The sequence below is a fragment of the Nerophis lumbriciformis genome, linkage group LG16 (assembly GCF_033978685.3).
Source record: "Nerophis lumbriciformis linkage group LG16, RoL_Nlum_v2.1, whole genome shotgun sequence".
Classification (NCBI taxonomy): Eukaryota; Metazoa; Chordata; class Actinopteri; order Syngnathiformes; family Syngnathidae; genus Nerophis; species Nerophis lumbriciformis.
The window spans coordinates 755,001-782,500 of record NC_084563.2 but is presented as its reverse complement, the minus strand read 5'-3'; the positions used below and the strand labels follow the sequence as shown (position 1 = coordinate 782,500).

The 27,500-nt window shown below is 35.7% G+C and overlaps 1 protein-coding gene across 1 annotated transcript in view; it reads left to right on the top strand.

The window, feature by feature from the left end:
- Positions 1-26,773, top strand: part of LOC133616934 (rod cGMP-specific 3',5'-cyclic phosphodiesterase subunit alpha-like) — a 123,394-nt gene extending 96,621 nt beyond the window's left edge. Inside the window, exons 15-27 of the mRNA XM_061976504.1 lie at positions 1,260-1,403; positions 1,611-1,676; positions 4,778-4,924; positions 5,038-5,145; positions 6,887-6,996; positions 10,343-10,430; positions 10,516-10,616; positions 15,610-15,717; positions 15,785-15,848; positions 15,919-15,993; positions 17,206-17,289; positions 24,275-24,443; positions 26,630-26,773. Of these exons, the coding sequence (XP_061832488.1) occupies positions 1,260-1,403; positions 1,611-1,676; positions 4,778-4,924; positions 5,038-5,145; positions 6,887-6,996; positions 10,343-10,430; positions 10,516-10,616; positions 15,610-15,717; positions 15,785-15,848; positions 15,919-15,993; positions 17,206-17,289; positions 24,275-24,443; positions 26,630-26,667 (1,302 nt within the window). The 3' untranslated portion in view covers positions 26,668-26,773. The remainder of the gene's footprint in view (positions 1-1,259; positions 1,404-1,610; positions 1,677-4,777; positions 4,925-5,037; positions 5,146-6,886; positions 6,997-10,342; positions 10,431-10,515; positions 10,617-15,609; positions 15,718-15,784; positions 15,849-15,918; positions 15,994-17,205; positions 17,290-24,274; positions 24,444-26,629) is intronic.
- Positions 26,774-27,500: the final 727 nt, after the last annotated feature.

Sequence of the window (27,500 nt, the reverse complement as noted above, 5' to 3'; positions counted from 1 at the left end):
TATATATATATATATATATATATATATATATATATATAAAAAGCCATTTATTTATTTATATTCCTTAAATTTATATATATATATATATATATATATATATATATATATATATATATATATATATATATATATATAAAATTTAAGGAATATAAATAAATAAATAAAATATACATAAATATATATATATATATATATATATATATATATATATATATATATATGTGCGTGCGTGTTCCAACACCAACCAATTCAGCTAATTTTCAAAAAAAAATCCCGCTTTTCCCAAAATTCTCAAATTTCCAGGAAGTTCCCATTGAAATGAATGGGACATTTTTCCAAGTTGCACCATTTTTCAACCAATTCAAAGCATTCCAGCGTCAACACATGACACTCATCCCGGACATTCAAATAGGGATGTCCGATAATATCGCACTGCCGATGAATGCTTTAAAATGTAATATCGGAAATTATCGATATCGGTTTCCAAATTATCGGTATCGGTTTCAAAAAGTAAAATGTATGACTTTCTAAAATGGCGCTGTGTACACGGACGTAGGGAGAAGTACAATAAACCTTAAAGGCACGTGCCGGCCCGGTCACATAATATCTACGGCTTTTCACACACACAAGTGAATGCCAAGCATACTTGGTCAACAGCCATACAGGTCACACTGTTACAAATATGCGCCACACTGTGAACCCACACCAAACAAGAATGACAAACACATTTCGTTAGAACATCCGCACCGTAACACAACATAAACACAACAGAACAAATACCCAGAAACCCCTTTGCAGCACTAACTCTTCCGGGATGCTACAATATATCGGAATAGGTCATTAAGAGTTGGACAATATCGAATATTGGCAAAAAAAAGCCATTATCGGACATCTCCGCATTCAAACTAGCACTTTCCCAAGTTCTAAACCAAATTCCGGTTTTCCTGTCAATTCCAACTCTTGAACATTCAACCCATTTCAGCGTTTTCTTGTCCTCAGTCCCTGACTCAGTTCCTGGGCTGGTCGGTGCTCAACACGGACACTATTATTAGTATTTCTTTAGTTGTTGTTGATGTTGTCCTCAGTCCCTGACTCAGTTCCTGGGCTGGTCGGTGCTCAACACGGACACTATTATTATTATTAGTATTTAGTTGTTGTTGATGTTGTCCTCAGTCCCTGACTCAGTTCCTGGGCTGGTCGGTGCTCAACACAGACACTATTATTATTATTTATTTAGTTGTTGTTGATGTTGTCCTCAGTCCCTGACTCAGTTCCTGGGCTGGTCGGTTCTCAACACGGACACGTACGACAAGATGAACAAGCTGGAGAACAGGAAGGACATCTTCCAGGACATGGTGCTCTACCACGTCAAGTGTCGCAACGACGAGATCCAGCACATCCTGGTTAGTCCAGCACACACACACACACACACACACACACACACACACACACACACACACACACACACACACACACACACACACACACACACACACACACACACACGCTCTCAAAGACCCAGGTCTGCAATCCAAGCCTGTTGGATCTCAAACCTGGATCGTGATCACAGACCTCAGATGAGATGATCTGACTAATGTTTGCTCCCTCAGAACACGAGAGAGAGATGGGGGAAGGAACCAGACGAATGTGAAGAGGAAGAACTGGAGGAGATCCTGGTGAGCAACAACACAAACATCTCTTAAATGTGGACACAAACATTTGTCACTTATGTACACTAACAATCCTAATGTACATACACAAACCTTTGGGACGTATATACTTAAACATTTGTGACGTACATACACAAACATTTGTGACTTATGTACACAAACAATCGTAACATACATACACAAACATTTGTAACGTACGTACAAAAACAATCGTAATGTATATACACAGACATTTTTAATGTACGTACACAAACATTTGTGACTTATGTACACAAACAATCATAACATACATACACAAACATTTGTGACTTATGTACACAAGCAATTGTAACATACATACACAGACATTTTTAATGTACGTACACAAACATCTGTGACTTATGTACACAAACAATCTAAAGGTACATACACAAACATTTGTGACTTATGTACAAAAACAATCGTAACGTACATACACAGACATTTTTAATGTACGTACACAAACATCTGTGACTTATGTACACAAACAATCTAAAGGTACATACACAAACATTTGTGACTTATGTACACAAACAATCGTAACGTACATACACAGACATTTTTAACGTACGTACACAAACATTTGTGACTTATGTACAAAAACAATCGTAACGTACAAACACAGACATTGTACCGTACGTACACACACATTTGTTACTTATGTACACAAACAATCGTAACGTACATACACAGACATTGTAACGTACAGTACGTATACAAAAATGTGTTACTTACGTACACAAACAATCGTAACGTACATAAACAGACATTTGTAACGTACATACACAAACATTTGTAACTTATGTACACAAACAATCGTAACATACATACACACACATTTGTAACGTACGTACACAAACATTTGTGACTTATGTACACAAACAATCGTAACGTACATACACAGACATTTTTAATGTACGTACACAAACATTTGTGACTTATGTACACAAACAATCGTAACGTACATACACAGACATTGTACCGTACGTACACACACATTTGTTACTTATGTACACAAACAATCGTAACGTACATACACAGACATTGTAACGTACATACACAAACATTTGTGACTTATGTACACAAATAATCGTAACATACATACACAGACATTTGTAACGTACGTACACAAACATTTGTGACTTATGTACACAAAGAATCGTAACGTACGTACACAGACATTTGTAATTTACATACACAAAGATTTGTTACTTATGTACACAAACAATCGTAACGTACATACACAGACATTTGTAATTTACATACACAAACATTTGTTACTTATGTACACAAACAATTGTAACATACATACACAGACATTTGTAACGTACGTACACAAACATTTGTGACTTATGTACACAAACAATCGTAACGTACATACACAGACATTGTACCGTACGTACACACACATTTGTTACTTATGTACACAAACAATCGTAACGTACATACACAGACATTTTTAATGTACGTACACAAACATTTGTGACTTATGTACACAAACAATCGTAACGTACATACACAGACATTTTTAATGTACGTACACAAACATTTGTGACTTATGTACACAAACAATCGTAACGTACATACACAGACATTGTACCGTACGTACACACACATTTGTTACTTATGTACACAAACAATCGTAACGTACATACACAGACATTGTAACGTACATACACAAACATTTGTGACTTATGTACACAAACAATCGTAACGTACATACACAGACATTTGTAACGTACGTACACAAACATTTGTGACTTATGTACACAAAGAATCGTAACGTACGTACACAGACATTTGTAATTTACATACACAAAGATTTGTTACTTATGTACACAAACAATCGTAACGTACATACACAGACATTTGTAATTTACATACACAAACATTTGTTACTTATGTACACAGACAATCGTAACCTACATACACAGACATTTGTAACGTACGTACACAAACATTTGTGACTTATGTACACAAACAATCGTAACGTACATACACAGACATTTGTAACGTACGTACACAAACATTTGTGACTTATGTACACAAACAATCGTAATGTACATACACAGACATTTGTAATTTACATACAAAAACATTTGTTACTTATGTACACAAACAATCGTAACGTACATACACAGACATTTGTTACTTATGTACACAAACAATCGTAACGTACATACACAGACATTGTAACGTACAGTACGTACACAAAAATGTGTTACTGACACAAACAATCGTAACGTACATACACAGACATTTGTAACGTACGTACACAAACATTTGTGACTTATGTACACAAACAATCGTAACGTACATACACAGACATTGTAACGTACAGTACGTACACAAAAATGTGTTACTTACGTACACAAACAATCGTAATGTACATAAACAGACATTTGTAACATACATACACAAACATTTGTAACTTATGTACACAAACAATCGTAACATACATACACAGACATTTGTAACGTACGTACACAAACATTTGTGACTTATGTACACAAACAATCGTAACGTACATACACAGACCTTTGTAATGTACGTACACAAACATTTTTAACTTATGTACACAAACAATCGTAACCTACACACACAGAGGTGTGTAACGTACGTACACAAACATCGTAACACACAGAGGCGTGTAACGCGCATACACAAACATCGTAACACACAGAGGCGTGTAACGCACATACACAAACATCGTAACACACAGAGGCGTGTAACGTACGTACACAAACATCGTAACACACAGAGGCGTGTAACGTACATACACAAACATCGTAACACACATAGGCGTGTAACGTACGTACACAAACATCGTAACACACAGAGGCGTGTAACGTACATACACAAACATCGTAACACACAGAGGTGTGTAACGTACATACACAAACATCGTAACACACAGAGGCGTGTAACGTACATACACAAACATCGTAACACACAGAGGCGTGTAACGTACATACACAAACATCGTAACACACAGAGGTGTGTAACGTAGAGTACGTAGTGTACACTAACATACACCAAGATGAATGAGTGCTACTACTGTGTGTAAGGATGTGTTTTTTTTGTTCCAGTCTGAAGTTCTTCCCGACACCAAGAAAGCTGAGATCCTGGAGTTTCACTTCTGTGACTTTGAGCACAGCGAGTTGGATCTGGTGATGTGTGCGGTCAAGATGTACTACCAACTCAAAGTGGTGGACAAGTTTCACATCCCCAGAGAGGTGCCCTCTTTTCTCCTCATCACCACATGACAGCTCACAACTTGTGTGTATGTGTGTGTGTGTGTGTGTGTGTGTGTGTGTGTGTGTGTGTGTGTGTGTGTGTGTGTGTGTAGGTCCTGGTGAGGTTGATGTACTCGCTCAGTAAGGGCTACAGGAAGATCACCTATCATAACTGGAGACATGGATTCAACGTCGGACAGACAATGTTTACTCTGCTCATGGTATCTGACACACACACACACACACACACACACACACACACACACACACACACACACACACACACACACACACACACACACACAAACATAAGCTGTTTGACTTTTGAATCTTCAATTCATCAAGTGACAGAAGTAGAACTAGTCTGTTCCAGGGTGATGATAGAAGCCTCAGTAACTACAGAAGAGCTTTTAAGTCCCATTACATTCTTAACTGTACATCAAAATATCAATTCACGTCCGACTTGCGATTCTAATTTATTCCGATTCTAAATCAAATCATATTTAAAAAATTGTTGCGTTTGGACCAGTTGTTCCTCCCAGGGAATTCAAGTTTCTGGTCGTCGCTCCCAAGCTCTTTACGACACTTAAAGCTGAGTAGAAGAACCACCAGAGACAGAATAGGTATTTTGTAATATATTTGCAAAGCTTTGTAAATATACTGAGACCAGTCCAGCATAGAACATTCAATCGCGCAGCTAAAATGGTCTAATCTCAAAAAATGGCAACCTTCTCTTCTATAAAGTCTCTCTCCCTCCCACCCTCGTTGTCCTCCCTGCCGATTGTCCTCCGCACCTGGACATAAGAATAGATAAGAAGAAGGAGTATCTCTCTTTCTTACATTCCATATTCAAGGTTAAGCACACAGTATTTGCAGACAACCAAAAGACCACAATTGGGAGAAAAACACTAGCTGTTTTGTAATATGGTTATGAAATTAAAGAAGTAACACTTAAATTCGGATATATGTAAATATCTGCCTCCGACAAAAATAATTAATTTATAGAAATAAATTAATACATAAATATTTATAAAAATAAATGTTTTAAAATAAAAAAAAATTTATATACATTTTAAAATTCAAATTTTAAAATTTATAAATAAATTTAAAATGTATTTTTAAAAATAGTTTTTAAAATATGTTTTTAGGCCATTTTCATAAAAATAAATAAATATATATTTATATTAAAAAAAAAATTTAAATATGTTTTTAGGCCATCTTCATGCAACCAGAAGGAGATTTCCTAACCTGTAACCTGCTCTGAAAAAGTGTCATTTAAATTATTGATACGTATCCGAATTGTGATTCTTACTCATCCTGATTCTAAATCAATACATCATTTTCAAAAACCGATAAAAAAATATATATTTACATTTTTTGTAAGTCTTTTTTTTTTTTTTTTTTTTAATATATTTAGTTTTGACCATCTCTATGCAACCAGAAGGACTTTTTCTAACCTGTAATTTGTTTAAAAAAAAAAAAAAAATTATAATTGTTATAAGAAATAGTAATACATTGCAAGAATCAGTTTCAATCAAGAATCGTGTAGAATCGAGAATTGATTCTGAATCGACTCCTCCCACAGGAATCGGAACCGAATCTTTACGCTCCCAAAGATTTGCACCCGCACTAATTATTATACTAATTAATACTTTAAAATAATCAATTATGATCGAGAATCGTGTAAAATTGAGAAACAATTCTGAATCGAATTGTCACCCCAGGAATCAGATCGAATCTTTCAGTGCCTAAAGATTCACAACCGTAATAATTATTATACCAAATATAACTTTAAAATAATCGATTTTGATGGAGAATCGTGTAGAATCGAGAATCAATTCTGAATCGAATCAAAAGATTCACACCTTTATCACCTGCCCTACGAGTGTAAAAATAAGTTAGCCACTGCTTAGTACAATTTCAAATTGTGGTGCACCTGGTCACTAATTGACTTGTGTTCAGACAGGTGACCTGAAGCGGTACTACACTGACCTGGAGTGCATGGCCATGGTGACCGCCGGCTTCTGCCACGACATTGACCACCGAGGCACCAACAACCTCTACCAGATGAAGTGAGGGTCCGCTAACACCACAACATTTTAAACTACAACATGCAATTCCGGTAAAAACGTGTGTGAATGCAGTAAGTTGCTAACAGTAAGCATATGGTACCAAGTCATATCACTCTGAGGTGTACGTCGGCAAAAAAAAATGCTAATGTTAGCATAGGTCAAGTACCAAGTTATATAACGCACGGGTAAACGGTTGCTAAATTCACCAAAAAACGTTACAATGCTACTAGTTAGCATGTGTCACGAACCAAGTCTTATGACAGTAGGGCGTACTGGTGCGAAAGTAGCTCAAAAAGTGTCAAATTAGGTAAACAAGTTAGCATGCTAACAGTAAGCATATCGCATCAAGTCATATCACTCTGAGGTGTATGGCGGCAAAATTGTCAAAAAAAAAAAAATGCTAATGTTAGCATAAGTCAAATACCAAGTTATATAACTCACGGGTAAACTGTTGCAAAATTAGCCCAAAATGTTAGAATGCTAATAGCTAGCATGTGTTACGAAGCAAGTCTTATGACAGTAGAGTGTACGGGTGTGAAAGTAGCTCAAAAAGTGTAAAATTTAGGTAAACAAGTTAGCATGCTAACAGTAAGCATATCGTACCAAGTCATATCACTCTGAGGTGTACGTCGGCAAAATTGGCAAAAAAAAAATGCTAATGTTAGCATAAGTCAAGTACCAAGTTATATAACTCACGGGTAAACTGTTGCAAAATTAGCCCAAAAAGTTAGAATGCTAATAGTTAGCATGTGTCACGAAGCAAGTCTTATGACAGTAGAGTGTACGGGCTGGAAAGTAGCTCAAAAAGTGCAAAATTAGGTAAACAAGTTAGCACGCTAGCGTTAGCATGCTAACAGTAAGCATGTCGTACCAAGTCATATCACTCTGAGGTGTATGGCAGCAAAATTGGCAGAAAAAAATGCTAATGTTAGCATAGGTTAAGTACCAAGTTATATAACTCACGGGTAAACTGTTGCAAAATTAGCCCAAAATGTTAGAATGCTAATAGCTAGCATGTGTTACGAAGCAAGTCTTATGACAGTAGAGTGTACGGGTGCGAAAGTAGCTCAAAAAGTGTAAAATTAGGTAAACAATTTAGCACGCTAGCGTTAGCATGCTAACAGTAAGCATATCGTATCAAGTCATATCACTCTGAGGTGTATGTCGGCAAAATTGGCAAAAAAAAAAATGCTAATGTTAGCATAAGTCAAGTACCAACTGATATAACTCACGGGTAAACTGTTGCAAAATTAGCCCAAAAAGATAGAATGCTAATAGTTAGCATGTGTCACGAACCAAGTCTTATGAGAGTAGAGTGTACGGGTGCGAAAGTAGCTCAAAAAGTGTCAAATTAGGTAAACGAGTTAGCACGCTAACGTTGGCATGCTAACAGTAAGTATATTGTACCAAGTCATATCACTCTGAGGTGTATGGCGGCAAAATTGGCAAAAAATAAAAATGCTAATGTTAGCATAAGTCAAGTACCAAGTTATATAACTCACGGGTAAACTGTTGCAAAATTAGCCCAAAATGTTAGAATGCTAATAGTTAGCATGTGTCACGAACCAAGTCTTATGACAGGAGGGTGCAAAAGTAGCTCAAAAAGTGTAAAATTAAGTAAACAAGTTAGCATGCTAACGTTAGCCCGCAGTAGCACGGTGCATTTTGCCTTTGGAACCGGTGAAATCCATTGAGAAATGTACGATGAATAGAAGTTGGTACAATTCCTGGTAATCCCGGGTAATCCGAGGATTTTTGGAACGGGGAAACGTGTTTGCTTTAAGTGGACGGAGCGTGTGGATTGTAGTAGGCTTTGAATCTGCTGAGGGATGTGGGAATTGTGGAAAATGGGGAAAAATGTCCCGGAATTCCTGGTAATCCGGGAATGTTGTGATGATACGTTTTGATGCTGGAACGGTTCCGATCGGATGAATACTGGCGAACAAAAAAACCAAAAAAATAAATAAATGAAGACTGCCCCCTAGTGGCCAGGTATGCACATGACATCATTATCCTCTTTGTTTGGCCTTACCTGAGAAATAGTAAATGCCGTATTTTTCGGAGTATAAGTCGCACCGGAGTATAAGTCGCACTTGCCGAAAATGCATAATAAAGAAGGAAAAAAACATATATAAGTCGCACCGGAGTATAAGTCACAACTGCCGAAAATGCATAATAAAGAAGGAAAAAAACATATATAAGTCGCACCGGAGTATAAGTCGCACTTGCCGAAAATGCATAATAAAGAAGGAAAAAAACATATATAAGTCGCACCGGAGCCCGGCCAAACTATGAAAAAAACTGGGACTTATAGTCCGAAAAATACGGTAAATGAAGACTGCCCCCTAGTGGCCAGGTATGCACATGACATCATTATCCTCTTTGTTTGGCCTTACCTAAGAAATAGTAAATAAATGAAGACTGCCCCCTAGTGGCCAGGTATGCACATGACATCATTATCCTCTTTGTCTTTCCTTACCTGAGAAATAGTAAATAAATGAAGACTGCCCCCTAGTGGCCAGGTATGCACATGACATCATTATCCTCTCTGTTTGGCCTTACCTGAGAAATAGTAAATAAATGAAGACTGCCCCCTAGTGGCCAGGTATGCACATGACATCATTATCCTCTTTGTTTGGCCTTACCTAAGAAATAGTAAATAAATGAAGACTGCCCCCTAGTGGCCAGGTATGCACATGACATCATTATCCTCTTTGTTTGGCCTTACCTGAGAAATAGTAAATAAATGAAGACTGCCCCCTAGTGGCCAGGTATGCACATGACATCATTATCCTCTTTGTTTGGCCTTACCTGAGAAATAGTAAATAAATGAAGACTGCCCCCTAGTGGCCAAGTATGCACATGACATCATTATCCTCTTTGTTTGGCCTTACCTGAGAAATAGTAAATAAATGAAGACTGCCCCCTAGTGGCCAGGTATGCACATGACATCATTATCCTCTTTGTTTGGCCTTACCTGAGAAATAGTAAATAAATGAAGACTGCCCCCTAGTGGCCAGGTATGCACATGACATCATTACCCTCTCTGTTTGGCCTTACCTAAGAAATAGTAAATAAATGAAGACTGCCCCCTAGTGGCCAGGTATGCACATGACATCATTATCCTCTTTGTTTGGCCTTACCTGAGAAATAGTAAATAAATGAAGACTGCCCCCTAGTGGCCAGGTATGCACATGACATCATTATCCTCTTTGTTTGGCCTTACCTAAGAAATAGTAAATAAATGAAGACTGCCCCCTAGTGGCCAGGTATGCACATGACATCATTATCCTCTTTGTTTGGCCTTACCTGAGAAAGGAGGCGGTCTACTTTTCTACCTGTGCAGGTCTGGAAATCCTCTGGCCAAACTCCACGGCTCGTCCATCTTGGAAAGGCACCATCTTGAGTTTGGCAAGACCCTGCTGAGGGATGAGGTAAGGTACACACACACACACACACACACACACACACACACACACACACACACACACACTAATGCACGAGTGTTGTGCGTTGCAGTCGTTGAACATCTACCAGAATCTGAACCGCCGCCAGCATGACACGGTCATCCACCTGATGGACATCGCCATTATCGCCACGGACCTGGCGCTCTACTTCAAGTCAGTGTCGCTTGTTGCCACCATTACTGGAATAAATAGCATTAAATACTTTTCAATAACTGGAATAAATAGCATTAAATAGTATTCAATATTTGGGGTGTCCCGACTAAAGATGGGTACAGTTCACATTTGAACCGATACGGGATCCATACCAGTACCCAACGTTACCGTTTTTTGCTATTTTTGTGTGTGTTAATCATACTTGCCAACCCTCCCGGATTTTCCGGGAGACTCCCGAAATTCAGCGCCTTTCCCGAAAACCTCCCGGGACAAATTTTCTCCCGAAAATCTCCCGAAATTCAGGCGGAGCTGGAGGCCACGCCCCCTCCAGCTCCATGCGGACCTGAGTGACGTGTTGACAGCCTGTTCTCACGTCCGCTTTCCCACAATATAAACAGCTAATAACGGAGGGCGAGTTCTTGGTTTCTTATGTGGGTTTATTGTTAGGCAGTTTCATTAACGTCCTCCCAGCGCGGTAACAACACACAACAACAGCAGTCAAGTTTTCGTCTACCGTAAAGCAGTTGGTCTGCCGTAAACAGCAATGTTGTGACACTTTTAAACAGGACAATACTGCCTTCTACTGTACATGCATATGTGACCCACCCATAATGTGTCACATTTTTGTGTTGATTTATTTATTTTATTTTGTGGTTTGAATTCGTTTTTGGAGCTGTCATTACACATTTATCAGTATTCACATTGGTCAGTAGGGGGCAGTAGGGCGTTTCTTCCCAATTGAATGCTATCACCTGCAGACCGGAAGTGTCTTGTCATTCTGATGAGCGCGACCAGTCTGTGAACAATTGAAACGTCCTGTGTGCTTTTTCCTCCTGTATAACAGGTTAGTTTTGGTGAATCAACTCACTGAATAATATCCATGTGATCTTTTATAAGTTTAAGTACACATTCTGATGGTGGAGCCTAACTCTAAAGTGTTTGTGAGTTGTAGTTTGTATTTGTGAATGAATCCAGTGCACAGCTGCAGTAATCAATACAAAAAGGCGACGTGAGTGCGCAATGTTTATATAGGAACTTCTGATCCTAATTCAGACTCCCAAATTAGAGCTCCTGTTTTCTTATTGATTTTATAATGTATATTTGTATAATGTGTGTGTTCTGAAATAGTGACAGAGAATAGAACAAGGATGGACAATTCAACCCTTAACTCAACAATGAGTAGATGAGTGTTATGTGTGTGTAAATAAATGAACACTGAAACTCAAGTATTTCTTTTATTTATTTGTATATATATATATATATATATATATATATATATATATATATATATATATATATGTAATAATATATATATATATATATATATATATATATATATATATAGCTAGAATTCACTGAAAGTCAAGTATTTCTTATATATATATATATATATATATATATATATCTTAACCACGCCCCCCCACCCCCGACCACGCCCCCACACCCCACCCCCCACCTCCCGAAATCGGAGGTCTCAAGGTTGGCAAGTATGGTGTTAATAAATATTAGTTGTTAAACATTTAGTTTTTAAAAAATGAGCTGATTATGATCACTGGTTGTTATATCTTCTATGAGTTAGTTAGTGTATAGTTTATAATGTGTTGGCTAGTCTAGTCTTTTGTTGCGCGCTAAAAAGTGTTGGTACTGTAGGTTTTGTACCTGTCATGCACCAGCTGTTTTGATTAGAAAATGCATCTTATTGTACTCTCATTGACAATTTTGGTGGTGTTGAAATTGCATGTACAATTGCTAATGCAATCTCAATCAATACCCAACGTTACCGTTTGTGGGCGTTAATAAATATTGTTACATTTTTTATTTTTTTTAAAATGAGCTGATTATGATATATATACACAATTATATATGTATATATATACAGTATATAAACTATATATATATATATATACAGTATATATATATATATATATATATAATTGTGTATATATAATCGTGTGTATATATATCATAATCAGCTCATTTAAAAAAAAAAAAAAAAAAGTAATAATATTTATTAACGCTGTTGCCTTTTGGACCAGTTGTTCCTCCCAGGGAATTCAAGTCACAAGTCGCTCCCAAGCTCTTTACGACACTTAAAGCTGAGTAGAAAAACCACCAGAGACAGAATAGGTATTTTGTAATATATTAGCAAAGCTTTGTAGATATATTTTTGAGACCAGTCCAGCATAGAACATTCTATCGCGCCGCCAAAATGGTCTGTCACCCGAAACACCCTCTCCCCTCTTAAGTCCCTGGCAGTCCTCTGTCTTTAGCCAAAACAAATGCTTATTATCGCTCCTTCTTACATTCCAAAGAATTCAAGGTTAACACACACAGTTTACTTGCAGAGAAACAGAAAGGGAATAAATGGAAAACACGAGCTGTTTTCAAATATGACTATGAAAGAAAATAAGTAACACTAAAATTCGGATATATGTAAATATCTGCCTCCAACAACGCCCACAAACATTCAGAAAAAACAGTAACATGCACCAAACATAGATGAGTTTGAAGAGTGTGTAATTTAGAATATTATAACATTTGTTATAATATCCACACAATTCAGTGACCATGTCTGTTGACATTTTGTGTTGGTTGGATTGTTTCATTACGTTTTCTTTTGCACCATGACTAGGGAAGGTTGTTTGCATTGGGTCATTCAAGTAAATGCTGCACACAGTTTCATTCAGCGCATAAATAAAGGTCATTGACCTGATCAAATCATGATTTACACTAGATAACCTACCTAAATCATGATGTCCACTAGATCAGTGGTCCCAGTGACGTGCGGTGAGGTTGATGGCTGGTGAGGCACTGACTTCATCACAGTCACATTTACAAACATATGAACCCTAAAGAGTATCTTATTCACCATTTGATTGGCAACAGTTAACGGGTTATGTTTAAAAGCTCATACCAGCATTCTTCCCTGCTTGGCACTCAGCATCAAGGCTTGGAATTGGGGGTTAAATCACCAAAAATGATTCCCGGGCGCGGCACCGCTGCTGCCCACTGCTCCCCTCACCTCCCAGGGGGTGAACAAGGGGATGGGTCAAATGCAGAGGACAAATTTCATTACACCTAGTGTGTGTGTGACAATCATTGCTACTTTAACTTAACTTTAACTTTACACATACAAACTGTAGCACACAAAAAAAGCACATTTAATAAAAAAAAACGTTATTATGGTCTTACCTTTACTTATAAATGAAGTCCATGCGCCGCAACTAAAGCCCTCACTTCAACTTTCCACGTGCAAGATTGAATCTATTTAAAAAAGTGTAACCGAGGGTTTATAAATGTGGCCTATACTGTATGAAACTACAAAATAACAAACACGGAGGCTCCAGTTTACACGAGGACCACTTTATTTACCTTCTTTCAAAAACCTCCGCAACATGACATCACTTCCGCTCTTAGCGCCTTCAAAATAAGAGCTCAAGGCATATACTGTATAACAGCGCATAACAGGAACTTAACATCACAAAGAGGAAAGCCCATAAAAATAGGTTACAAAAGTTATTTAATAAGAAGCCAAAAAGTGCAAAAACAATAATGTTCGTGTTGGAGGAGTTGTGAATTAGGTACACCTGCAGTCTGCAGGTGTATCTAATGTTGTGGCCCTGCAGTCATTCACAACTCCTCCAACACCAACATTATTGTTTTTGCACTTTTTGGCTTCTTATGAAATAACTTTTTTAAATAGATTCAATCTTGCGCGTGGAAAGTTTAAGCGTGGGCTTTAGTTGATATAACACTCCCGTCAGGGGGTGCATTCTACGGCGGGGGTGCAGGAGGCGGGATTACTGCTGAGCCTCAGCCAGTGCGTCCTTTGCAGCCGTTTTATGATCGCTCAGCACAAGAAATACGTTCCACACATACAGTTGTTGACAAAATACACTGTACATTATATACCTCAGCTAACTAAACTATGGAAATGTATAATATAATTCATATAGCAATACAGTCTCACTGTACAGCAGGTTCAGCAGTTAGCCCAGTCATCCCACAATCCATGTTGAGGCACTGAGTGACGTGCCTCAACTGGCTGCTGATCACCGCACCGTCTCTTCTCAGTATTTGAACGGCAAATGTGAAAATTCAGCGATTTTGAATAAAAATAATCTAAAACTGGTGAAGTTAAATGGAAAATAACTTTATAGTATAATCACTGGATACATATAACAATTTAATTAATTTGGACCGGGGGGATGGGGGGGGGGAGTATGGTATTTTTAATTTTTTTTTTGGTCATGAAAAAATACAATCATGTGTGCTTACGGACTGTATCCCTTGCAGACTGTATTGATATATATTGATATATAATGTAGGAACCTACCACAATATTAATAACAGAAAGAAACAACACTTTTGTGTGAATGAGTGTAAATGGGGGAGGGAGGTTTTTTGGCTTGGTGCACTAATTGTAAGTGTATCTTGTGTTTTTTATGTTGATTTAATAAAAAATAAACATTTTTTTTATTTCTTGTGCGGCCCGGTACCAATCGATCCATGGACCGGTGGTTGGGGACCACTGCACTAGATAACCTACTCAAATCATGATGTCCACTAGATAACCTACTCAAATCATGATGTCCACTAGATAACCTACTCGGCTGGGGTTTGAACTCACAACCTACCCTTCTCAGGGCGGACATTCTAACCTTGTGGTTAGAGTGTCCGCCCTGAGATGGGTAGGTTGCTGCTGCTCACTACTCCCCTCACCTCCCAGGGGGTGATCAAGGGTGATGGGTCAAATGCGGAGAATAATTTCTTCACAGCAAGTGTGTGTGTGACAATCATTGGCACTTTAAGATGGTGACAAAAATGGACTTTTAAAATGAGTGCAATCTTCCTGCGGGGCAAGATTCTTCAATATTCTTGAAGACGTCGGCGGGTCAAGCCCACGGGCCGTTGTTTGGACACCCGTCACTTCTGCAAAATGATGTATTTAGGATTGCCCTCGGACAAAATGTTGTTGTGTGTTTGTCCGCAGAAAGAGGACCATGTTCCAGAAGATAGTGGACCAGTCCAAGACGTACGAGAACTGGAACGACTGGACCAAGTACATGATGCTGGAGACCACGCGCAAGGAGATCGTCATGTGGGCGCACACACACACACACACACACACATGTCGCGGTTGACAAATAAGATATGTACCCTCGCAGGGCGATGATGATGACGGCCTGCGACCTGTCGGCCATCGCCAAGCCCTGGGAGATCCAGAGCAAGGTACGACGGACCTTGACAAAGAGCCATTTATATTTCTGTGTTCTGTAGTCATTTCCCTGCCTGCCTGCAGGTGGCGCTGTCAGTGGCTGCTGAGTTCTGGGAGCAAGGAGACCTGGAGAGGACGGTCCTGGAACAACAACCCATTGTAAGCATCATGTTTGCTTCACACCCGCCCCTAAATAACAGCATCACCAGCGCTGAAAATAGTCGCTCTCCACTTATGCGTTTGTCAATCTTGTTTTGGAGATCGAAACTGAAAGTTAACTTGGCACACACATCTGGAGCCCGGTACCTCTTCTTCTAGAAGCCAAATGAGTTACATAGTAAGTGTGTATGACGGGGTGCATTCATTGTGTTGATCTTCTTCCAACAAAACCAAGACCAAAGATAGAAACTTCTAAGGCGTTCCAATGGAGGGAACTTAGTCCCTTGACAGAAGGGTATATTCCAATTGTGGTCTTTTGGTTGTCTGCAAATACTGTGTGCTTAAACCTTGAGTGAGGAATGTAAGAAAGAGAGATACTCCTTTCTCTTATCTAGCCTTATGTCCAGGTGCGGAGGACAACGGGCATGTGTTTTGGCTGGAGGGACAAGACTGCGAGGGTGGGAGGAAGACAGACTTAAGAGGGGAGAGGGTTTGGTCAAGGGGGGGCAGACCATCTTGGCGGCGCGATTGAATGTTCTATGCTGGACTGGTCTCAATGTATATATGCAAAGCTTTGCAAATATATTACAAAATACCTATTCTGTCTCTGGTGGTTTTTAAACAGTCAGCAGTAGCAGTTACAAGTTGAGGATCTGAATCATTTAGATGGACATCAGTATGACTCCATTTGTGCTAATTATCGTGAAATATTGACTCTATTTCTTATTTCTGCTGTGTTTTTATAGTAAACGTTCCACGGGTGACGCCACCATTTTGAATTTTGCCTGACTTAAAGAACTTTGTAGCACCAGGGCATTTTAACAATACTTAGGAAAAAAACACACACAAATAAATAAGAATAAAATGTACATGTGTAAATAAAATTCAAATTAAAAATGTGCATGAAAAAAATGTCTTCCAATCGAACGACCGGCAGTGGCTTCTTATCGTTCACATAAAAGATCTGTTCAAAAGAGAAGATTCGTTAGGGAACATCCCATCTCTAAACGGCGTTGAACGCCAATTGATCACGTTGTTGTTGTTGACAGAAATCAGCTGATGTGATGACATCAGCTGATTGACATGATTATTCTACATCTAGAAGACGGTAGAATAATAACAAGCATGAATCTGAAGTCAGCAACCTTTCATCACATTTGATTTCCCAGCGTGACGTAACAAATGTTGACTGAAAAGTGATGTCTCCTCCAGCCGATGATGGACCGAAACAAAGCAGACGATCTTCCCAAGCTCCAGTGCGGCTTCATCGACTTTGTCTGCACCTTCGTTTACAAGGTTTGTGTTTCCAAGTGACGGAGAAAATACAAGCCATGAATCCTGTCAGCCAATAGGAGGTGAAGTCACCAGTCACATCCTTCAATAGATTGAGAAGATCTAGAGCAGGGCTGTCAAACGTACGGCCAGAAAAATCCTGACTTTTTGATACTTAGAAAAAATCCTGATTTTTTTTGACATTTGGAAAAAAATCCAGATTTTTTGACATTTGGAAAAAAATCCAGATTTATTGAAAGAAAAAATCCAGACTTTTTGACACTTAGAAAAAATCCAGACTTTTTGACAAAGGAAATCCTGACTTTTGACAGAAAACATCCTGACTTTTTGACACTTAGAAAAAATCCCAACTTTTTGACAGAAAACATCCCGACTTTTTGACACTTAGAAAAAATCCCGACTTTTTGACACTTAGAAAAAATCCCGACTTTTTGACACTTAGGAAAAAATCCCAACTTTTTGACAGAAACATCCTGACTTTATGACACTTAGAAAAAATCTCGTTTTTTTTTGACAAAAGAAATCCTGACTTTTTGATACTTAGAAAAAATCCTGACTTTTTGACACTTAAAAAAATCCCAATTTTTTTACAAAAGAAATCCCGACTTTTTGACACTTAGAAAAAATCCTGACTTTTTGACAATTAGAAAAAATCCAGATTTTTTTGACATTTGGAAAAAAATCCAGATTTTTTGACATTTGGAAAAAAAATCCAGATTTTTTGACATTTGGAAAAATCCAGACTTTTTGACACTTGGAAAAAATCCAGACTTTTTGACACTTAGAAAAAATCCAGACTTTTTGACAAAGGAAATCCTGACTTTTGACAGAAAACATCCTGACTTTTTGACACTTAGAAAAAATCCCAACTTTTTGACAGAAAACATCCCGACTTTTTGACACTTAGAAAAAATCCCGACTTTTTGACACTTAGAAAAAATCCCGACTTTTTGACACTTAGGAAAAAATCCCAACTTTTTGACAGAAACATCCTGACTTTATGACACTTGGAAAAAATCTCGTTTTTTTTTTAAAAGAAATCCTGACTTTTTGATACTTAGAAAAAATCCTGACTTTTTGACACTTAAAAAAATCCCAATTTTTTGACAAAAGAAATCCCGACTTTTTGACACTTAGAAAAAATCCTGACTTTTTGACAATTAGAAAAAATCCAGATTTTTTTGACATTTGGAAAAAAATCCAGATTTTTTGACATTTGGAAAAAAAATCCAGATTTTTTGACATTTGGAAAAATCCAGACTTTTTGACACTTGGAAAAAATCCAGACTTTTTGACACTTAGAAAAAATCCAGACTTTTTGACAAAGGAAATCCTGACTTTTGACAGAAAACATCCTGACTTTTTGACACTTAGAAAAAATCCCAACTTTTTGACAGAAAACATCCCGACTTTTTGACACTTAGAAAAAATCCCGACTTTTTGACACTTAGAAAAAATCCCGACTTTTTGACACTTAGGAAAAAATCCCAACTTTTTGACAGAAACATCCTGACTTTATGACACTTAGAAAAAATCTCGTTTTTTTTTGACAAAAGAAATCCTGACTTTTTGATACTTAGAAAAAATCCTGACTTTTTGACACTTAAAAAAATCCCAATTTTTTGACAAAAGAAATCCCGACTTTTTGACACTTAGAAAAAATCCTGACTTTTTGACAATTAGAAAAAATCCAGATTTTTTTGACATTTGGAAAAAAATCCAGATTTTTTGACATTTGGAAAAAAAATCCAGATTTTTTGACATTTGGAAAAATCCAGACTTTTTGACACTTGGAAAAAATCCAGACTTTTTGACACTTAGAAAAAATCCAGACTTTTTGACACTTAGAAAAAAATCCAAATTTTTTGACAGGAAAAATCCCGATTTTTTTGACAGAAAAAATCCTGACTTTTTGACACTTAGAAAACATCCAGACTTTTTGACACTTAGAAAAAAAATCCAGACTTTTTGACAGAAAAATCCAGACTTTTTGACAAAAGAAATCCAGACTTTTTGACAATTAGAAAAAAATCCATACTTTTTGACAAAGGAAATCCTGATTTTTAACAGATAACATCCTGACTTTTTGACACTTAGAAAAAAATCCCAACTTTTTGACAGAAACATCTTGACTTTTTGACATTTAGAAAAAAATCCCGACTTTATGACACTTAGAAAAAAATCTCCTTTTTTTTGACAAAAGAAATCCTGACTTTTTGATACTTAGAAAAAAACCTGACTTTTTGACACTTAAAAACATCTCAATTTTTTGACACAGAAAAAATCCCAATTTTTTGACACAGAAAAAATCCCAATTTTTTGACACAGAAAAATCCCAATTTTTTGACACAGAAAAAATCCCAATTTTTTGACAAAAGAAATCCCGACTTTTTGACAAATAGGAAAAAATCCCGACTTTTTGACACTTAGAAAAAATCCAGACTTTTTGACAATTAGAAAAAATCCAGATTTTTTTGACATTTGGAAAAAAATCCAGATTTTTTGACATTTGGGAAAAAAAATCCAGATTTTTTGACATTTGGAAAAATCTAGACTTTTTGACACTTAGAAAAAATCCAGACTTTTTGACACTTAGAAAAAATCCAGACTTTTTGACACTTAGAAAAAAATCCCGATTTTTTTGACAGGAAAAATCCCGATTTTTTTGACAGAAAAAATCCTGACTTTTTGACACTTAGAAAACATCCAGACTTTTTGACACTTAGAAAACATCCAGACTTTTTAACACTTAGGAAAAAAATCCAGTTTTTTTATCAGAAAAAATCCAGACTTTTTGACAGGAAAAATCCAGACTTTTTGACACTTAGAAAACATCCAGACTTTATGACACTTAGAAAAATTTCCGACTTTTGAACACTTAGAAAAAATACCGTGTTTTTGACACTTTGAAAAATGTCTGACTTTTGAACACGTAGAAAAAATTTCGATTTTTTTGACGAAAAAAATCCCAATTTTTTCACACTTAGAAAAAATCCAGACGTTTTGACGCTTAGAAAAAATCCAGACTTTTTGACAAAAGAAATCCCGACTTTTTGACAATTAGAAAAAAATCCCGACTTTTTGACAAAGGAAATCCTGATTTTTTGACAAACGAAATCCTGACTTTTGACAGAAAACATCCTGACTTTTTGACACTTAGAAAAAATCCAGATTTTTTTGACATTTGGAAAAAAATCCAGATTTTTTGATATTTGGAAAAAATCCAGACTTTTTGACACTTAGAAAAAATCCAGACTTTTTGACACTTAGAAAAAAATCCAGATTTTTTGATATTTGGAAAAAATCCAGACTTTTTGACACTTAGAAAAAATCCAGACTTTTTGACACTTAGAAAAAAATCCCGATTTTTTGACAGGAAAAATCCCGATTTTTTTGACAGAAAAAATCCTGACTTTTTGACACTTAGAAAACATCCAGACTTTTTAACACTTAGGAAAAAAATCCATTTTTTTTATCAGAAAAAATCCAGACTTTTTGACAGGAAAAATCCAGACTTTTTGACACTTAGAAAACATCCAGACTTTATGACACTTAGAAAAATTTCCGACTTTTGAACACTAGAAAAAATACCGTGTTTTTGACACTTTGAAAAATGTCTGACTTTTGAACACTTAGAAAAAATCCAGATTTTTTGACACTTAGAAAAATTTCCGACTTTTGAACACTTGGAAAAAATACCGTGTTTTTGACACTTAGAAAAATGTCTGACTTTTGAACACGTAGAAAAAATTTCGATTTTTTGACGAAAAAAATCCCAATTTTTTTCACACTTAGAAAAAATCCAGACGTTTTGACGCTTAGAAAAAATCCAGACTTTTTGACAAAAGAAATCCTGACTTTTTGACAATTAGAAAAAAATCCCGACTTTTTGACAAAGGAAATCCTGATTTTTTGACAAACGAAATCCTGACTTTTGACAGAAAACATCCTGACTTTTTGACACTTAGAAAAAAATCCCAACTTTTTGACAGAAACATCTTGACTTTTTGACATTTAGAAAAAATCCCGACTTTATGACACTTAGAAAAAAATCTCGTTTTTTTTGACAAAAGAAATCCTGACTTTTTGATACTTAGAAAAAATCCTGACTTTTTGACACTTAAAAACATCTCAATTTTTTGACACAGAAAAAATCCCAATTTTTTGACAAAAGAAATCCCGACTTTTTGACAAATGGGAAAAAAATCTCGATTTTTTGACACTTAGAAAAAATCCAGATTTTTTTGACATTTGGAAAAAAATCCAGATTTTTTGATATTTGGAAAAAATCCAGACTTTTTGACACTTAGAAAAAATCCAGACTTTTTGACACTTAGAAAAAAATCCCGATTTTTTGACAGGAAAAATCCCGATTTTTTTGACAGAAAAAATCCTGACTTTTTGACACTTAGAAAACATCCAGACTTTTTAACACTTAGGAAAAAAATCCATTTTTTTTAATCAGAAAAAATCCAGACTTTTTGACAGGAAAAATTCAGACTTTTTGACACTTAGAAAACATCCAGACTTTATGACACTTAGAAAAATTTCCGACTTTTGAACATTAGAAAAAATACCGTGTTTTTGAGACTTTGAAAAATGTATGACTTTTGAACACTTAGAAAAAATCCAGATTTTTTGACACTTAGAAAAATTTCCGACTTTTGAACACTTGGAAAAAATACCGTGTTTTTGACACTTAGAAAAATGTCTGACTTTTGAACACGTAGAAAAAATTTTGATTTTTTTGACGAAAAAAATCCAAATTTTTTCACACTTAGAAAAAATCCAGACGTTTTGACGCTTAGAAAAAATCCAGACTTTTTGACAAAAGAAATCCTGACTTTTTGACAATTAGAAAAAAATCCCGACTTTTTGACAAAGGAAATCCTGATTTTTGACAGAAAACATCCTGACTTTTTGACACTTAGAAAAAAATCCCAACTTTTTGACAGAAACATCTTGACTTTTTGACATTTAGAAAAAATCCCGACTTTATGACACTTAGAAAAAAATCTCGTTTTTTTTGACAAAAGAAATCCTGACTTTTTGATACTTAGAAAAAATCCTGACTTTTTGACACTTAAAAACATCTCAATTTTTTGACACAGAAAAAATCCCAATTTTTTGACACAGAAAAAATCCCAATTTTTTGACAAAAGAAATCCCGACTTTTTGACAAATAGGAAAAAATCCCGACTTTTTGTCACTTAGAAAAAATCCAGACTTTTTGACAATTAGAAAAAATCCAGACTTTTTGACACTTAGAAAAAAATCCCGATTTTTTGACAGGAAAAATCCCGATTTTTTTGACAGAAAAATCCTGACTTTTTGACATTTGGAAAAAAATCCAGATTTTGTGACATTTGGGAAAAATCCAGACTTTTTGACACTTGGAAAAAATCCAGACTTTTTGACACTTAGAAAAAATCCAGACTTTTTGACACTTAGAAAAAAATCCCGATTTTTTTGACAGGAAAAATCCCGATTTTTTTGACAGAAAAATCCTGACTTTTTGACACTTACAAAAAATCCTGACTTTTTGACACTTAGAAAAAAAATCCCGATTTTTTTGACAGGAAAATCCCGATTTTTTTGACAGAAAAATCCTGACTTTTTGACACTTAGAAAAAATCCAGACTTTTTGACACTTGGAAAAATTTCCGACTTTTGAACACTTAGAAAAACATCCTGATTTTTTGACACTTAAAAAAATCCAGACTTTTTGACAATTAGAAAAAATACCGTGTTTTTGACACTTAGAAAAATGTCTGACTTTTGAACATTTAGAAAAAATCCAGATTTTTTGACACTTAGAAAAAATCCAGACTTTTTGACACTTAGAATAAATCCATATTTTTTGACACAGAAAAATTCAGATTTTTGCCACTTGGAAAAAATTCAGACTTTTTGACACTTAGAAAAAAATCCAGACTTTTTGACAGAAAAAAAACCTACTTTTTGACAGAAAAATCCCGATTTTTTGACAGAAAAAATCCCGATTTTTTTCACAGAAGAACCCCCGACTTTTTGACAGCAAAAAATCCCCATTTTTTTCACAGAAAAAATCCAGACTTTTTGACAGAAAAAACCCCGACTTTTTGACAGAAATCCAATTTTTTGACACTTTTAGACAGTTAGAAAAAAATCTCGATTTTTTTTACAGAAAAAATCCAGACTTTTTGATGCTTAGAAAACATCTCGACTTTTTGACACCTAAAATAAATCCCAAGTTTTTGACAGAAAAATTCCCGACATGTTTTTTGCGGCCCGCGTGATGAGTTTGCCAAGTATAAGAATGAGAAAGAAACTGCTGTCCTAAATGTGTCCACTGAAAGTCACAATATCAATTCTGTTAGGCAAGCAAACGCAGTATAGGGTGACTGTGGCTCCTCCTCCTCCTCGACCCACATGAAACTTAACACCTGCTGTTTTATGTCTTGTGCTTGAACACATGGTCATCTGGCACCCTCCTTACCCCAAAAGGTGAACTTAACCCTTTTGAATAGTTTTGACCTCCGTTTCTTACGGTTTGTTGAGTTAGCACTGGATCGATACGTGGACATGACAAAGGAGGTATTTGATACCTAGAAGAGTTAGACTGACTTAATCCTGGCTTTGTAGACACACTGAGACCAAGTCTAAGCTCATTGAGTTTTTCAAGCTGCATCAATTTCCTCAGAATGTTCAACAAACTTGAAGTGTTTTGTCCAGAGGATTAGTTGTGATTTGTACGTTTTCATAATGTGCTTGTTCTATTTTTGGCCAACGTAAAACCAAGAAAACAAGCTGGAGATGTCTTTATTTTGAAGTTATCATGCCATGATTTTACCATCATGGCCCACTTGGGAGTAGATGTTCCTCAGCTGAAATGACTTTGACAGCCCTGCTCTAGAGGAAGGTTAAAGTGTAATGTAAGGCTTTGCCAGCAGATGTCGCCAAAGACAGGTAGTTGAGTAGGTGGTGTTATGTCGTGTTGCTCGTGCAGGAGTTCAGTCGTTTCCACGTGGAGATCACGCCGATGCTGGATCGCCTGATGAACAACAGGAAGGAGTGGAACGCTCTCAAGGAGGAGCACGAGGCCAAGGTCGCCGTCATCGAGGCGGCCAAGAAGGCCAAGGAGGAGGCGGCGGAGAAGGCCGCCGCCGCCAGACAAGGTGGGTCGCAACTTGTGCTTCAACGGAGTACCACCCTGAGCAGGCGCCATCTTGGCCACGTAGCAGGAAGGGGAGGGGCGAACTGGAAATCCTAGTTGACAAGAAACATCTTAGTTTTTACCTCGTGCCTCACATAGAGCCTGAGTTTAAAATTGTAATTATTCATTTTTACATTTTCAATTTTTAAATTCTAAATTTTTCAATGTAACATTTTTAAATGTTACATATTTTAAAAAAAATAAAAAAAATGTGTAAATTTTTACATTTTTAAAAATATTTTAATTGACATAACATTTTAAATTACACTTTTAAATGTTACATTTTTTTTTTAAATTACATTTTTAAATTTTTTAAATATTTAAAATTTTTAAATGTTTTTAATTTTTTTACATTTTATTAATTACCATTTTTAATTTTTTAATTTAAAATTTAAAAATTTAAAATTTAAATTTTTTTAATTTCTACATTTTTAATTTTTAAATTATTAATTTATACATTTTTCAATTTTAAAATTCTAAATTTTTCAATGTAACATTTTTAAATATTACATATTTTTTTAAAAATAATACATTTTGTAAATTTTTAAATTTTTTAAAATCTTTTAATTTTATTACATTTTTTTAAAAAATTCAATTTTTTATATTTAAAAAAAAGAAATTTGAAATTAAAAAAAATATTAAATTCTAAAAATGTGTAAAATTGAAAAAAAAAAATTACATTTAAAAAATTTTTAATTTGTATTTTCTTTTAAACTTTTAAAATGTTAATTTTTTTTTACATTTTTAAAAATTTTTTAATTTACATTTATTTTTTTATTACATTTTTTTGACAGCCCGGCAAGACCTGATTAGTCCCAAAGAGGAAGAGACGATGCAGTATTATCTGCTCACTGGTGGTTGTTTGAGCACGCTGCAGCTAGTCCTTAACCAATGCTTCAGTAAAATGCAGGATTCTCACAAGAATGAGGCAGACATATGTCCTGAGCTGCTGTGTAACGCATTCACAGTAATGGAATTGGGAAGTACTGGAACAGAGGTTTGCAAAGATCCTCCCGGGGGCCATTTGTGGCACATTCTGAAAATAATATTAAAAAAAAAAACAACATAAAAAGTGTAATAAAAGAGCAAACAGGTGAAAAGTAACGAGAAAAAGTTTCAATGATGTCTCTAATATGATTAATAGCCATGCAGGAGGTTTTTTTTTCTTTAAAACTGTCATTGCTCCAAAATAATAATGAATCAAAATCAATGTTATGAATTATTGACCTCTTTAGGGCTGCAATTAATTCATAATATTAATAATATGTTTTCCATATAGTTTTTGGAAAAAATAAAATGTTTGACTTATTTTTAACACTTTTATGAGTGTTTGGGTCCCTGAGAATTTTACTGGGATTTTATTTTTTAACTGTCATTGCTCAAACAATAATAATGAGTCCAAAGCAATGTTGTTATGAATTATTGACATATTTAACGTTACAATTACTTCACATCAAATATTTGTGTGTATGTTATTTTGAGGTGGCGACTTGTCCAGGGTGTACCCCGCCTTCCGCCTGATTGTAGCTGAGATAGGCTCCAGTGGAAGAAGCCAATAAGTACAGTACACATATTCAAGTGTGAAGTATTCATTATCAATTAGTACCAATAAGTACTAAAGTGTGAAGTATTCATAATCAATTAGTAGCAATAAGTACAGTACACATATTGAAGTGTGAAGTGTTCATAATCAATTAGTACCAATAAGTACTAAAGTGTGAAGTATTCATAATCAATTAGTACCAATAAGTACTAAAGTGTGAAGTATTCATAATCAATTAGTAGCAATAAGTACAGTACACATATTGAAGTGTGAAGTATTCATAATCAATTAGTAGCAATAAGTACAGTACACATATTGAAGTGTGAAGTATTCATAATCAATTAGTACCAATAAGTACTAAAGTGTGAAGTATTCATAATCAATTAGTAGCAATAAGTACTAAAGTGTGAAGTATTCATAATCAATTAGTAGCAATAAGTACAGTACACATATTGAAGTGTGAAGTATTCATTATCAATTAGTACCAATAAGTACTAAAGTGTGAAGTATCCATAATCAATAAGTACAGTACACATATTGAAGTGTGAAGTATTCATAATCAATGATCATCTTCATTCATTTTTCTTTTCTTCTTTTCCCTGCAGCTGGTGCGGCACAGTCAAAGACATGTACTCTCAGTTAGTACTACTACATCTACTGTACTTCTACTACATCTACTGTACTTCTACTACATCTAGTGTACTCCTACTACATCTACTGTACTACTACTTCTACTGTACTTCTACTACACCTACTGTACTACTACTTCTACTGTACTACTACTACATCTACTGTACTTCCAATACATCTACTGTACTGCTACTAAATCTTCTGTACTTTTACTACATCTACTGTACTTCCACTACATCTACTGTACTACTACTACATCTACTGTAATTTTACTACATCTACTGTACTACTAGATCTACTGTACTGCTATTACATCTACTGTACTGCCACTACATCTACTGTACTTCTACTGTACTTCTACTACATATACTGTACTACTACTACATCTACTGTAATTTTACTACATCTACTGTACTTTTACTACATCTACTGTACTGCTACTACATCTACTGTACCTCTACTGTACTTCTACTACATATACTGTACTTCCACTACATCTACTGTACTACTACTACATCTACTGTAATTGTACTACATCTGCTGTACTTCCACTACATCTACTGTACTACTACTACATCTACTGTAATTGTACTAAATCTACTGTACTGCTATTACATCTACTGTACTGCTACTACATCTACTGTACCTTTACTGTACTTCTACTACATATACTGTACTTCCACTACATCTACTGTACTACTACTACATCTACTGTAATTTTACTACATCTGCTGTACTTCCACTACATCTACTGTACTGCTATTACATCTACTGTACTTCTACTGTACTTCTACTACATATACTGTACTACTACTACATCTACTGTAATTTTACTACATCTACTGT